Source organism: Lepidochelys olivacea (genome assembly GCF_965140295.1).
Source record: "Lepidochelys olivacea isolate rLepOli2 genome assembly, chromosome: 11".
Classification (NCBI taxonomy): domain Eukaryota; kingdom Metazoa; phylum Chordata; order Testudines; family Cheloniidae; genus Lepidochelys; species Lepidochelys olivacea.
Window position 1 is genome coordinate 42701408 of NC_140421.1, and position 16191 is coordinate 42717598.

General features: G+C 41.8%; 1 protein-coding gene across 2 annotated transcripts; it reads right to left on the reverse strand.

Moving 5' to 3' along the window:
* Positions 1 to 4350: 4350 nt before the first annotated feature.
* On the reverse strand, positions 4351 to 15456 carry CHRNA1 (cholinergic receptor nicotinic alpha 1 subunit). 2 transcript variants are annotated; one of them, XM_084644047.1, is made up of 9 exons: positions 15212 to 15456; positions 12510 to 12655; positions 12361 to 12405; positions 11767 to 11876; positions 11057 to 11252; positions 10275 to 10512; positions 8770 to 8993; positions 7177 to 7416; positions 4351 to 4845 (listed from the first exon to the last, which is right to left on the reverse strand). In XM_084644047.1, the coding sequence occupies exons 1-9, from the start codon at positions 15249 to 15251 to the stop codon at positions 4714 to 4716; spliced, it is 1371 nt and encodes a 456-aa protein (XP_084500173.1). In that variant the 5' UTR covers positions 15252 to 15456; the 3' UTR covers positions 4351 to 4713. The 2 variants fall into 2 exon arrangements, with proteins under 2 accessions (XP_084500173.1, XP_084500174.1); XM_084644048.1 differs by lacking the exon at positions 11767 to 11876 and having other exon boundaries at positions 11057 to 11116.
* Positions 15457 to 16191: the final 735 nt, after the last annotated feature.

Sequence of the window (16191 nt, forward strand, 5' to 3'; positions counted from 1 at the left end):
TGCCCTGCGTCTGCCAACAGAAGCAAACCCGTGGGCAGTGGTACAAGCCACCAAGGGAGGATGTGGAATCACTAATACCAGCTGTGATGATTTGGCACTGCTTGTCATAATTTATGAATATTGTGTGGGGTTTTTGTGATGTCTGCTGCATGCATATATTGTGGTAATTCAGTTACAGGATTGTCAGGAAATGCACCCAGGAAGGGGAAGGTGAACCCTGATGTATATTTCTCAGCACACATTCATGAGACAATGCAAGAGCTATTTGTTTTGATGCTCTGGTGCAACCTCCTGCTGGTTTGCCAGACAGGTTTCCCCCAGGAATAAATCGGTGTCTGTGAAGGGGTCAAAAGACTCAAGAGACACACACTCCCTCAAAGCAAGAGCCAGCCTTTTGAGACTGAGAACCTACAGCCTGCTGTGGGAGAGTCTGGGAGAAGTTAGACATGCTGGGGTCCCCATCAAGAGGATGGCTTGATTCAAGGTCAGATAGATGTGTAGACCTTTTGCTATATTAAAATCCTCCTTTTTTTTTAGGTTTAATGCTTTGTTCCTACTGCTAAGAACAAACAATGTTTTAAGAAGGCTGTCTGGTCACTGTTTTCACTGCTGGTCACAAGCTCTCAAAGGGAAGAATGCTGCAGGTACCCAATCTAGTCAGACCTGCTGGATAAGCACTGGACTAGATAGACTGGCTGTTCGACTACAGTACCCTGTGTACTTTGCCTGAGACCTGTGAAGACATACTCAGTGACCACAGAGAGGTCAGAAGTACAGCTAGCCCTATTACCATGCCACCAGAGACCTACCTCACCTTGATACTTAACTCTCAGGGGTGGTTTATAGGGCTAAGAGACTCAATGGTACCACGGAGTGGGAGAATGACAAGATGTGACTTGGGAGTTTCCCTTCCTTCTCAAATAATTTCAATAGGGAAGAGCAGGTAGTGAAAACTCTTGGTGGAGTATTGCAAATAGCAGGACTCTAGTCCAGACAGCAAGCTTATTTAGTTGTGTTTTGGGGCCGTAGCTCACCAAAACAACAGTCAGCCAGAAAACACTGAGCATACAGTTTGGCACTGGGGCAGCAGAACTGAGTGGGGGCTAGTGAGGGAAACATTGTGGGGGGTGATGCAATATTTCCTCTGTACTTGGGAGGGCACAAGACAGGGCAGCGTGGGTCCTGCTCCTCCTCTGGCCCAGGCTGCTCACTGACAGGGAGAGGTAGTCCCTGGAGGTGGGGGTGCAGCTGGGTTGGGCTTGGAAGGGACAGCTAGGCTGAGCTGAGTCATTTTGGGTATGGGGGAGGCCTGTTTCCCCTCCAGGGCAGAAGCCTCTGCCAGTTGTATAAAAGCAGCAGCCAGCATGGGAAGCTAGATGGGCGGTTGCTCTGGGACAGGGAGTGTGGACATCATTCTGCGGCAGGTGCCTGAGTGTGCTGCTTCCTAGGCTGGCTGTGCACCTCCAAGGTCAAGGTGAGTGTTTACCCCTTTCTCTCCCCGCCCCCTGTCACTGCCAGAACCTGAGCTCCCTCTGCGCAGCACCCTCCTCCGCTCAGATCCCCATACCCAAACCTCGCCCTCCCCCTTCGGGTTGAGCTTCCACCACCTCTTGTTTGGCAGAGATTTACATATTAAAGCAGGGAGGAATTTAGTCCACAGTATATTGCAAATGTCTATACCGTGCAAACACACAATATAACTCTTGCAGAGCAATAGAACATTCAGAGTTGTTTTGTTAAAGTTGCAGCAAATTCTTCAGCACCATTAAGATAGCAATACTACCTGCCTGGCCGCTGTCTTGAATGAATAGTAATTAATATCAGTCCTTTCCCCTTCATTTCTATTCATTATTCAGGAGAAATAGGCTGCAGAGGGAGAATTTCAAGCCTAATAGTGTATCACCAAAACTAGTGAACAGATGCTTGTTGCCGACATCAGTTCAACGTTGAGTAAAAAAATCCCTACAATAGGAAATATTTCGGAAATGGCTCACATTCACTAAAGCAACAGTACTCAGTCTTACCACAGGATGGAGCTGCTGTCTAACTTATCTGAGTAGTAGCACGTTTGCTCTGGTTTATTATTGTTATTCAAAATGGTGTATTTTTATTTCACCATTTTGTCACTTAATATTATATTAAAGTCTCCTCCGAGATACATTTTACAAAGAAACATCTTCAGGCTGTATATAGAGATACTGAGCAGTCTAATGTGACTTAGTCTCCAGTGTTCTCAAGCTCGCTTCAGTGAGAAGCACGAGTCCTCTGTCTATCCAGAGACCAAGTACGATCAGTATAGTGGCAAAGCAAGTTCCCATGCCAATTTGCCTTATTCCTGACCTAGTAGGAACAGGGGTAGAATGATAATTCGGTCCAAGGGTTTTCCCATATCACAAGCCTTGAGCAAATGAACTAATAATGACAGCATTGGTGATTTTAGTAGTACATCACACACGTCTTGCTTCTTTAACGTTAACTTTGTAAATGGCCTGCTTGAGTATTTTTCCCTTAGAAAACATATTTAAGGGAGAATAACATTTCACAAAAATACAATGCTGGGGTTAAGCACAAGGAGAAAAAGGAGGCTGCATAGCACCTTGACATCCTGCTGTAGCTCGGCAATTTACCAGCTGGCCCTATCTCCTTATTTAGCACCAGGACTACAAGGGGAAGCAAAATCATGGCCTGATTCCCCTCCCAGGATCATGCTCACCCCCCAAAATTACAAAGCTGGGCCTGTACACAGGCCAAACAACAGCCACCATATGCTAATGAATAAGTCACTACACAATTGATCTAGATTTCAACCAGCGACCTAAAGCTGAGAGGTTCTGTAGCCTAGTGCCATGGGCTAACCTGCTCCCATTCTCCACAGTGAAGTATTGTTCTTATTTTGGCAACACAGCTGTGTGGAAACATCAAAACACATGCTGTGACTACCTGATCCAAAAAGAAACTGGATTTCCTTCCCCTGTGTGCACACTCCTTTTGTGTTAGTTTCAGAGAATATGCCAGTTAACATATTAAAGGCAGGAATGGCACAACATTTTAGGCCAACATTAGAGCATGTTCATTGAGAGCAAATGTTGATTTCAGAAATATAAGTATCCACAATCTGCTTCTAAGAATGGCTCTCATACAGTAAAGGAACAGAAACAATTCCATGTTACCCATGGGTGTGTCAACACAGCTGGAATTTTGAATATGGGGAACAATCTACAGGCCAAGAATTAATTGGAGAAATCACAGACACAAAGGGGCTACAAGCACATAAGTTACCTCCTCAGCATGACTACATCTTGGAGTACATTGACACTTATAGCTGGGGGTGGGGGTGATTTCCAGATGGAGGAAATTTACACTAGCTCTGATCGAGATAGTGTGCTAAAACCAGCACATAGCCGTAGCAGTGCATATGGCAGGAGGGGTTAGCCTTGAGTACATGCCTGTTGCCTTGGACGGGTACATACTTCTCTCGCACTGCCCCAGCCACCCAGTATTTTTAATGTATTCAGTCAATCAGAGCTAGTGCGGGTATGTCGCCTCGAGCTGGGAATCACACCCGCAGCTCGAAGTAGAGATACACTCTTAGAAAGAAGGCTGAGGTTGGAAGGGGGGAGTGAGCATGCAGGGGGACAGGAGATCTGGGACCAAGGAATAGATCTTACTACACCTAGTTTCTCAGGAAACTCTATGGTGGGGCAAGGGAAGGAATCCTTGACACCAGCCCGTGAGCAGCCTCTCCACACCCATTATTTCAGCCAAAAGTGGCCACGCCCTGGTGGTTTAGTTTAAAGTGGTTTAGAATCACCACTTTAAACACTGACCTGGCTCCTGGTGTGCTTCCAACAGCTTCCTTTTGTGCAGGCTATTTGGGACAGGCACAGAGACCTGCTCTGTGAACACTGGGTGCACATTACCTCTGCACAGTTGCTCTACCTGTGAAACTTCCTGCACGTGGCTCCTTGAGGACTTGGCAGCAAGGAGGTCTTGTGCGGATCACCTGTACTGAGCTGGATTCCACCAACAACACCTGAAAAGAAAGTTGCCCCCTTCTTGCTGAGCCAAGCAGAGTTTCCAGGGGCAGAAGCACTTTTCACACAGTCACCTGTAGTTGAAAGTCACACTTAAGAATGGAATTTTAGAGCCCTCTGCTGGTGGCACCTCTCTTGCTAATGGAAGGGTCATTTGTGACATGGCCAATACAGAAACCACATATCAGAGATTTAAAACCAGCTTGAAAGCTAAGTTTAGATAATGATCTAAAGCACAGATAAAACATGAAGTGAAGAATCCTATAATCAGTTAGACTTTATTGACATGGGCTGCAGCTGGGGCACAATCTGGCCCTTAATATGTTTCAAAGTTAAACATTCTATTTATACATTAATGTTTTTTAAGATTATTAAAAAGGGTCAGAACCTGGTTTACAGCCATTTCCATAGCATTTTCACATTGTCAGTGGCACAGATCTTTTTCTTTTGACAAAAGAGACATCACCAGGAAGTGGCTCAGAAATGCCAAGTGTGGAAAAATCATTTTAATTTTTCCTTTATTTGTTCCCCATGGGAAGTGATTCTTAGCTGTGCAACCTTCAGACAGCTGGGAAGAACACAACAGGTAGAACAATGAAATGTATTCAATAAAAGCCTACGAAGTGAATAAAGATGTGCTAACCCTGGCCAGGGATAGTACACATTTTAGATTTAATGTTCATCCTTCTTGATTTAATTCAATAAGACGACCAGCAAACACGGCCAATGTTCCAATAATGCAAACCAGCATGAAGATACCAAGGAGAAGATGGTCAATTACCATTGCAACAAACTTCCATTCTTCTGCAGCCTGGACATGAAAGAAAGAGGAGACAGTTAGAACCTCCCGAGAGCTATATTCCTTACAAGGCAGGATATGGAAGTGTGGGCAATTACTGTCTTGTGCAAAGGAAAGCTTTTCTCTGGCTTCTAATATTATTATGGAAAAATATTCACTTTCTTTGAAGTGACAAGTTAGTGGTCTGCGATGCCTATGCTAGCCGGACTCACAAATTCAAATTAAGGGATGATTCAACCTTCCTTTCAACAGCGGCCTTAAGAACAGAGGTCCTGTGTGATCTACAGTGGTTAAAAGATCATATTGCTCATTTTGTAAGAGCAGAGATTTGCCGTGGTGTTTTCAGCCAAGACTCTTGAACACCCACCCCCTTCCCACACACCACTCTGCCGTGTGCGGACAGCTGCCAAAGTGGGCATTTCAGAGCACTGCAAACATTTGGCCACAGGCTTACTCCTGATTGTGGGGACTTATAAATATCAAAGCTAGCCTGGGTTTTAATTTAAATAAAGAAGATTTTCAAAGCGCCTTCCAATTGGCTTTTAATGGAACACGTGCTCCTAAATCCCTCAGGCTCTTTTGAAAATCAACCTCAATACCCTTTAGACTGCAAAATGAGCCTTAAAAGTGTATGCCAATTGTGACTGTTCAAAACCAGTCACCATTTTTCCTAAAGGTTTTAGGTTATTCATGGTCCCCATTTTGTCCACCCAGCAACCTTTGGGACACAACACCCTTTTCTATAGGCCCCTGGATTTTTGTGGGGAGCCAAACTCAGTTCAGAGTTGTGGGGGACAATGGTGCCCAAGCTGGCTTTGTCAGTACAAGAACCTCCAAGCTACTTGCTCAGAGCTGGGGCTTTTGCTAAGCAACTTCTGTGGGGAGACAAGCAGTGTGAGTGAGCACAGAGTAGTGTGCCAAGCATGGGAGTGGGCACATAGGAATCATACAGTCTAATACTGCCTATGACAATGACTCTCTGTAACCTAAGGCTTTTCCAACCTTTCTGTCTGAGTTTCCCCATCTGTAAAACTGACTATTAGATTTACCTAGTTCCCAGTGGGACTGTGATAATCACTTACTATTTTCAAGTACTTCATAAGTGCTACATTTCACCAGAATGGCTACAACCCCTGGCTTGGTTTTGCAATTTGCCTTGGAAACCTTTTGTAAATGTTAGAAATGATGCACAGACCACACAGACAGCTGAGCTCCACTTCAAAAGGCTGGCAATGACTCAAAGAGCCTTTTTTACAAATGAGGTGCAAATCTTCAAAAGAGCTGAGGTCGGGCCTCCCTTTTTTCAGGTGCAGTTTTCACCCACAAAATGAACTCAGATGCAAACTGGAGTATTTGACTGAACCTCTAACTATCTCAGCTGAGCCAGCATTTCCGTTGCAGTCGAACATTCAGGTGAGAATTTTGTGCTTTTTTTTTCATATTGTGGCTCAAAATGAATTAGTTAAATTGGGGGTGCCCAAAATAATTCTCTCATCAACAAGCCCCAAGCTCAAGCTGCTGCCGCCACCCATCCAGAAACATCTGCATCTCAGTGGTGCTTTTTGTATATAATTGAGAAGTCTCTGGGATCCTTCAAAATGATAAGTGCTGTATTAGTATTAAAGTTAACCTCCAAATATTAGAAACGACTCAGGACAGAAGTATATAACCAGGCGTTATAAATAAGGGTTTTAGCACTAAGTTATACTTAACTTTCTACAGAAGAGGGGCAAAGCTAGCTTTTCCTGGGAAATGCTGTCTAAGCCTTCATTTCGGTGGTACAGTAGAAAAGGCCAGTTGGTTCTAAAAGATGCTTATTATGTGCCCCCCTATAGGAATTATTTGGAGCACTGAGTCCACAAAATCAAAGCTTACCAAAATTGGAATTAACATTTGCATATCACATGTAAGATCTGAGGTGGTGAAATCAAAATGTTTCTTGTTAGCATGGAGTTTTGTTAAGGTTTATTTCCCAGCTTTGAGTGTACTGCAAACTGCCTATTATATTAGGAAAATGTCCTGCATGAAATACATTAGGAATCTGTTTGGGAATATTGTTAATTTCCTTGAAACCATTCTAATTATCCGTACTCACTCCTCTCTGAGTTCATGTACTACACTTGGAAAATCTTAGTGCATAATTTTTTTCAAAGACTCAATTGTCATCTGTAACTTTTATTTATCATTCTTTACAGATTGCATCAGGGAATAACAGGGCTCTTTGATACAGCAGAAACTATGTTTGGGGTGTACTTGTGAGAAATGGAAAGATTTATTATTCCCAGAAAATAAAGTGTCTTATTTTAAAAGCGAAGGATGAATCACACATAAAAAATGCCTTACATTACTGGATTCTTGGTCTGATTTCATGGTTTCAGCAATGTATTTGATTCCCTCTATGGCACTTTTCACATCTGGGTTTTTGGTAAGTGGGGAGTGGAAGTTGACGGCAGCAGGACATGGTTTTCCAGAGATTTCCGAAATATCAATGTCTTCTGTAAAAATCCTTCTCTCTTGTTTATCCCTGGATGGTCGTTTCATTGTTGAAAAAAACATAACATTTGGGATTGTGTCAATAAAGACCTGAAAAAAGAAATTGTATTAGTTTAGGGAGATTGTCTCACTGATGTGGCATTACAACAAACAAAAGCAGGCACAACATTCTTAACTACCAAATAATCTCCTCTCCTGGATTTGCCAGAAATTCCCTGTTTGAAAGTATGTCACAGCCCAAGCCTTAGTCACACTTTACTTGTCCTGTATAAATCTGAGGCCCTGGAGCTTACTGAATCATACACACGCCTCTCACACATTTTCAAGAAACAATTTCTTGCTGCTATATAAAATGTATACTGATTTAACAGGATCCAACCATAACCAGAGTATAACACCCAGGACCAGAACTTCAACTGGCATAAACTGGCGTAACTTGACTGACTTTAATGGAGCTATGCTGATACACACCAAATGAGGATCTGGCCCACACTGTCTAGAATTGTTGCAGAGAAATCCTTTTGGCCTGCTTTTGCTTGTCCCTTCTTCTTGTTGGCTATCCTGTTTCACTTACATAAACACAGATTTTCACTACCTTCTTTAAATCAGTGGAGGTTTTTCTTCCTGATCACACAGCATGTACAGACATGGCCTTTTAAAATTCCTCACTTTCTGCAGGGGATTTTCTGCCTTGCAGGGATTTGATAAAATAATATTTTTTAAAGTTCCATTAAAAAAAAAAAGAATTTCTACTGCAACACAGGAGCAATTTTAAAGATATAGGTCTGTATGTGGTAGGTCTGGCCTACATAGTTTAATGCCAGTTCATGCAAGCTGGGTAATGGAAAGACTAGCAGGAGTGGCCACAGATGGTCTGGGTTCCCCTGGTGGAGACATACCCACAACTTTGCCATGAGTCTTGGTAAGGTCTGGTGGCCATCATTTAAGTTGGAGAGGAAGATTTCCCTCCCTTCCCAACAGCTGTGGAATAATGCTGGTTCATAGAAGAGTAGGGAATGGGATGAGGAGTTGTCATGGGAGCCCCAGTTGAGCTCCACTCTGTGGATCCACAATGAACACCCGAGCAGGCAGCTGGCTGATGGAGTTGGCCACTTGCTGGGCCAGGAGTCATGCAGCCTGATAATCTGTCAGTTCCCATAAACAGCTATATAAGCAACCTACCTAATTCCTTCTCTGTCCACAGCTGCCACTTTGTTTTGCCTCATCTGCCTCCAGGTGTTGGCTTTTCCCTCTGATAGTCTACCCAACAACAGGCAATTTTGCTACTTAAAGGAGTGATTCTGCAGCCCAGCCAGGGAGCCCTGAGATTTATCTGGATTAGGAAATTCCTCCCAACATCTTGAGATTTTTAACACATAAACCTCAGAGTGAAATATTTAAGGCGCTGCTCAAGCAGAGAAATTCACAAATAATCCTTCTCACCTTCCTCACCCACTGTGGCATAATATGGGTACTTGGGGAGCGATGGTGGGTGTTGATTACAATGACGGTAATGATGATTGATGCTATGACAAACACCATGGTAAATAACATGTATTTGCCTATCAAGGGCACTGCACTTGAAGTAGAAGGAATCAGCTCCACAATGACCAGAAGGAACACAGTCAAAGACAGCAAAACAGAAATGCTCAGAGTCATCTTCTCACCTGCCACACAGAACAAAACAACAACACTGCCATTAATGTGGTACAGTGCAGAGGGTGTTAATCAGGGAGAGAAATAGAGTGTGATTTCATGGATGATTGGTTGTTGGTACATTTTGGATACTTGAATGTATACCTATACATCAGGACTACTTTTATATCTCCCTGCATCACAAGAAGCAGCAAACCTGGCTGGTCATTCATGTTCTTCTGCCACTGTGGAGGGATCAAATTAGGATCAAGCCCCCAGCATCAAGTTGGAGTTTTCCGGGACAAAACTGGGACTGGGGACAGGCTGAAGGTACTGACAACTCACTTGCTATGAGCATGAGTATGTGCTGCAGGAGTTAAGTGAGTAAACTCAGCCTCTAATCAGGGCTTGCGCCTTTGGGTTGATTTCCTCAGCTCCATTGGGTGGCTTTGTTTTTTGCTCTGGATAAATGGCAGCCTTACCGGGGGCTGATTGAATGGACAAGAGAGCACACGGCCTTAGAGCTCAGTCGGTATTTGAGACTTCCTTTAGGACTAAGGTTGCCTATTTGGTTGGACGTATTCCTGGAAGTTTCATCACATGACATAATCTTTAATTAAAGATTAATCTTTAATTACTAGACACTCCAGGACAATCCTGGAGGGTTGGCAACCCTATTTAGAACTCAGGATGACAAAACTGAACCACAAAGCACAATGAACATTCATTTTGTTCTGTTCAGTCCAGTGGCAAGCATTTTTTTAAAAAAAGCTCCGGATAAGACCTTACATAAAAGGAAATTGAAGGAAAAAAACAACCAAGGATAAGGGACAAAATTCTGGCATGGATTAAAAACAAATTAAGCACCAGGAAATGGTTGCAGTGAATAGGTGCTTTTCTCAGATTAGAGAGCACAGAAAGAGCCCAGGGCTGCTTAATATATTTATTCATGCCATCACAGAAGCTAATGGCTAAAACAATCCCCTAACCAAACATGCTATATCAGGGTTTCCAGTGTCACCCTTTGATTGTTTATTAACATATTCAATACATTAATTTCAAAGGCACAAAACCAATCAGCTGAACCTTGCTCCCAGTGAAACTGAATGAATGATTTACCACTGATTTCCAAGGGAGCTGGGTCAGGCCTATATAATAGCAGTTTTAGAGTTTAAACTGTTTCTCAGCTAGGTTTATAGCGTCCATCACTTTAGGGGCTGATCCTGACAGGTCCCATTGACTTAATTGTTAGTTATTGCTCTTTCCTTTGAGGAATCAGGAGTTTATTACAGTAATGTAATAAATGCACATACCTGAATCAGTGGGCAGATAAAACACTAACCCAGTTAAAAACGAGAAGAGCAGACAGGGAATGATGACATTGACAATGAAGTAGAGAGGCAAGCGCTGCATAAGGAAGTGGTAGGTAATATCCAGATATGGGGTGTCAGGGCAACAGGCATAGTAAACGAAGTGCTTCCAGCTCCGGTAATCTTTCATCACCCACTCGCCGCTCTCCATAAAGTTGCTCATATCTGGGCGATCACTCTCCTGACAGTATAAATAGTATATTTCAATATTAGAGCTACTGACCAATAAATCGTAGAAAATGAGAGAGAGGGAGAAAGAGAGACAAACAATGTATATGATTGAGGGAACTCTTTGTTCCAGGAGTGAGATCCTGATACATGTGTAATCACAATCTAGTGGCTGTATCCTAATACTAAGCCTTAATACTACTACAGCTAACAAAGAGTTGCCATAGCTGTACTGAAGTCAATGGAACTGTGTCAATTTGAGGAGTTGGCTCTCTGAGTTTTAGCCATGCTGTTGACAATGAAGTTTATGCACTAAATGTGTGCAGAATAGCTCTAGAAGACCGGTAGTGCTGAATACTGCTGGTAGTACACTCTATATTTTGGCATCAGTAATTAATAATTTCAGTAATTTAGTACCTGTTTATTTTTCAATCAGAGCAGTTTACAATTAACATTTAAACCTGAGACTTTAAAAAAAAAGAAAGAAAAAAGGTGTGTGAAAAAAGAATTCAGGTTAAAATATTCAATGTCTACTAGTTTAAAAAGTTGATTCATACCGGATTTATGATAACCACTGTACCATCATACGTCCAAGTGCCCAACTTCATACTGCAGTTCTGCTGGTCAAATGGAAAGTGTGTGACTATAATTTCACAGTAACTTTTAAAAATTGCTGGTGGTGTCCAGATGATCTTGCCTGTATGTTCTAAAAGAACTTTGGTGAATTGATCAATAGCAAACTCACCATCTGCACTGCAAAAGGAAGAGGAAATTAACAGTGACATGGATAGCATAACTGACATACATATAATACAGTATCTATCTGAAGGAAACTTGGAAAGGGTATATACTGGGTAAAGGGGTTGCTCTGAAGTAACTGCGTGGAGAATTTGGCTCATTGAATATAAAACCTATGGGTCAAATTCAGATCTGAAATATCAGGGTGTAACTCCCCTGTCATTAGGTTATGAGGAGGCGTGCGTGCCAAGAATTTGGTCTTGATGTTCAAAAGATGGACAGGTTTTCTGTCCTGCACTGGATTTACTATAACTCTCTCAGACCCTGTTTTAGACGTTCTCTCTCCCGATCTTTTCCATTTACTAATCCAAGTGACGCTCGGCTAGCCATTCAGACACATATGAAGTGTTCAAATAGGTATTGAAAAAACACCAGGCTGATCATTGGTCCCCTTCCTCTACTTCAGATTCTGTATTTTTTTGTTATATGAGGCTCTATGCAGAGTTTTTGTACCATTAGCACTACTTACTTGTTATAAAGAACAAGATCGGGATGCCAGATTATCTCAGATGGGATACGAATTTTTTTCAGCCCACCATATTCTTCTGGATTCCATTTTAGGTTGACATCCGTCCATTGCTATAAGAAGAATTTTAGCTAGTGGAAATCTGTTATTGGTATTGCTGGAACTAAATAAAATATTTCCAAGATCTACTGACTGTCATACCATTGATACATGTAGATAGGCACAAAAGTACTGTATGTGTCCTTCTACCAATGCTGCTTTCTTATATATGTTCAAACAATACATGATGATTACCTCAATAATCTAAAATAACTGTAACACAAATCTGCTGTTTGAAACAATATCAGAGAAGGACATCTTGTCAAATGCAAAGTGTCTTTTTTCAGGAGCTCCATGTTGTTCAATGGAACTTCAAGGTTCCAGGACTGTATAAAGAAATCATCAATCAGTTCTGCCATCTGCCTAAGCTGCTTCAGGAAACCATAACAGAAAATGTTGTACGTGTAATATTTATGTCTGGAGAGTAGCACATTCCTGATTAGGTCCAGGGCATTGGTTTGCTTTGGAATAGCAAGAATAATGAGATTCAGAGGTTACCTGTTTCAGGCGTACATTGGTTGTTACAATCTGATTTACTTCATCCTTCAAAAAACAAACAGAAAGTTTAGGGAAAAAGCTTATTCAGAAGAAACGTTTGATGAGCTCATATAAATAAACACAGTTAAACATCATCATTCATACTGTACCACATTAATAAGCTGAATAAGCTGCAGCCCAACTGTGACTACAACAGCCTCACGATGATCTTCCACTGGGCGCACTACTTTGTTGTAGTTCTTGAATAAATCTTCAACTAGACGAGTTTCATGTTCAGAGCACAGGATCAGACCAGCTACAGAACAGCAAATATGTCATCCGTAAGACAGTGATAGAGTATATTGCAATCTTGGTAAGGACATCCTGCAAATATTACTGATACAAAGTCTTGTGCCAGTTTAGTGAGGGACTCTAACCATAACAAAGCTTATTTACTATTTCATTGCTTCTTTTTATTTGTAGACCATGTCTTAGGCTGTTTCATAGTCATCAGGGATGATAACCAATTCTGATTCTGAGTAATATTTGCTTGCAAGAGTAAGTATCATTCAAAACACATACAGTTCCATCCAGGAGACCAACAAACATCAAGAACTCCCACCATCAAAGTTGGAATCAGGCTTCATGAAACTCCTAAAACCTATCTCACCCTGCATTTTTGGATAGTTAGGCAAACTGAAGACTCATTGCCAGGCATTTCTTGCATCTTTTTTCTTGGATCCACATTCTTGTCCTTGCCCATAACACGGGAGGTTTAAAGAATATGCACAAATAATGTTAGTATGTTTAGCTAAAAGTGCCACCTTGTGGCTTGTTGGTTGTTTTTTATTTATGTAAGCTTATGCTAAGCTTTGAATGCTGGGAATTGTTGGGAGTGATTCTCAGCATGGCTGTGTGGTTAAGAAGACATTAACGCTATGTTCCTGCAATCTGCTCCCTGTGTACATCTGTTGACTGATCCAGCTTCATCTTGTTTTATATCTGAATTTCAAGTGCAACAGCATGCAAGACAGTCATTTCAAATCCACATGGAAAAGGAAACAGGCTTTCCCTCTTAATTAAAAGGCTCGTGTGACTTCAGACAAGATAGACCTAACACTTTATCTTTATTTAATGTTGATTCCATTTCCTCTTCCCATATCTTGCTCACTCATGCTTTCAGTGAGCAGACATATACAGAAAAAAATCTGCTTTAGAAATTATTTTGATCAATCGCATACCCTCATGATGAGTTCCCATTTCATTTTTGAGAGAGCCACAAGGGATCGGTCATCTTGCAGTCTTATTCCTACATACTTTCATCTTTTCTTTAGAAAGTGGTTGTGTACATCTGCTTCAGGTCATAGTGAAAGCGAACAGTTGGTATGTAAAAATGGCCCTTGCAGATTTTGCATAATGTGGAAACCCAAATCCTCACAAGTTAGGAGAGGGATAACATACAATGCTAAAGCCCTTTGCTACATCTAGAAGCTGCTATCAACTTGACATTTTCAATAACAACGTATTTTTACAAGTCAGTTCATTCTCTTCACACTGGCAGAGTACACATAATAAAACTACTTGTGAAAATAGGTGGGGTGTGTCATGTGATTGAGAAAGCGTTAAATTAAATTCCACTACCTACAAGGGACCATACTGCAGCCTGGCTAATGCAGTGTTACAAGGGCACAACATGTTTCCTTGTACTCAGTATCAAAGGTAGCAGCATAGAAGGCGAAGCTGGCTCTGCAGAGCCGCCTGTTTTGCTCCCAGTGATCTTTTCATCCAGCAACAGGAATGGACTGTGATGGGAGCAGATTTAGGTCAGAGGTTAGCACTTCTGAAAATCCTTTTTCTGAGCTCAGACTCTTGAACAGGTTCTTAGGGCAAAATCTTGGCTCATTTAAGTCCATTGGAGTGTTGCCATTGACTAAAGTGGGGCCAGGATTTTGCTCGGTTTCTAATTGATTTACTCTCAGGTCCTTTAAGATAGTTGAGCTGGGAATCTGAGGATCCAGCTGTAATCTGCTCCTGGGTCTCAGCTGCTTTGTACTGTATGAAATTCTTTTCTCCAAATGGATCAGATTTACTGAAATGACACAACTCTTGCTATTAAGATGCTTGGATGGCAAAACATGGAAGTTTACATCACATTCTGCTGCAGACAAACAGCTCCTGTTTCCACTGACAGGAAGGGCAGTATTGGGTGTCATGTTTCAGACGGTATGTTATGATCACAGAGTCATATTTAGGTCAACAGTTACACTGGTTTCTATTAATCCAATTAACAAAATCCTTCCTACAGTTCTATTCTAATAGGTCTTGGTAGGAATATAGCAATTTTTTTAATTTGGTGAAAAATATTTAAGATTACAAAATACTTAATCTCTTAGGGGACAGTTCAATTGGAATTATTAATAGGTCCCAGCACAACACATGCAGCTGCCAATCAATTCAGTATCCTTATCAGTATTCCCCACAAATAAATGAAAATGTTTGTTAAGTATATTGCATTTCAAGCCATATTTGCTAAAAATCCCCAAAGATTTCAAAGTCTTTTTTGTTCTGTGCTAAAACATGGCACATGGCAGAAAAAAAGCAGCAAATGTAGAGGGGAGAAAGCAGCTCGCCTTTTGAACCCAGTGCATACTGTGATTAAATCATCTGAATATTTCTCCACTTGTTCAGTCTTCAAATGTGAATAAACTGATATCATTGCACTTAGAAGCCAGTATTTTATTAATTTTGTATGTCATCCTTGCAAGTTCATAAAGCTTTATTAACACAGTTCACGTTATACACAAGGAGCAGTGGGCCACACATTAAGCAATGAACCAAACCAAAAATGAACCAACTGTTGAAATGAGCTTACCTGAGCAAAAGAAGAGGAGGGGTGTGTAGTGGAACTTCATTGTGTGGCCTTTTGTCTCTGCTAGACACACAGACTAGCGGGGACCTCAAAGTCTTCACAGTCTCGCACTGAGGAGGGTTCTGCTGCTTCCTGATACACAGCTTGGAAAATGTGACTGCTGAGCTATTGTTTTACACCACCTGCTTATGGGAATGACAGCTGAGAGTGCAGGAACAGCAACATGCTATATTTGCCCAGTCAAACATCTTCTCTGGTTTACAGTGGGATATTTTTTTCTAAGCATAACACATTCCATGGTAAAAGGAAGATTGTTTGTAAAGTAACTTAGCGTCCAAGTAAGGATTAACTAGAATACTCCCAACCTAAAAAAACCCTCAGCTGCACATAATCTTTTTTGACCTGAGTGGTTAGCTGAATTTGGGGTCTTGTCAGTTTCAGCGAGGAGGAGAAATTGGTGCTGGAGTCAGATATTCTTTGATGCAATCCTATTTACAAAGAATGTTCAAGGACACAGGATTTTGTACAAAGTAGGAATCAAACAACAGGAGACAGTTTCCTTGCTCAGTATTTCAAGATTCTTTTTCCAGCCAGCATTCTACCAAAAAGTTCTCTCACTTAGCTTTCTCCCAGGCTACAAGCACATCTCTGGTGCTTACTTTTGCCTTCCTGCTTGTTTCTGTGGTGTTTCTCACTGCATCTGATCTCACACAGAGCTCCACCAAAACAATACCCAGCTGTGTGTGTTTGCATTCAGCCTCAGTGAAAGCCCTCTGCCCACATAGCTCAGGTGCTGACTGGCCTTGTGTTCGGCCTGTGTTTTGGCTGGTGGCTCCTATTGTTTTAGCTCTCTTACTCCAAAAGAAGCTTAACTGCGGATTTTTTCCTCAATGGAAGGGGTTTTTTTACCTCTCTCCTCTGAAGCATCAGGGGTGGTCATGACTGGAGATGGGACACAGGGCAGGGCAGGCCAGGGCTCTGAG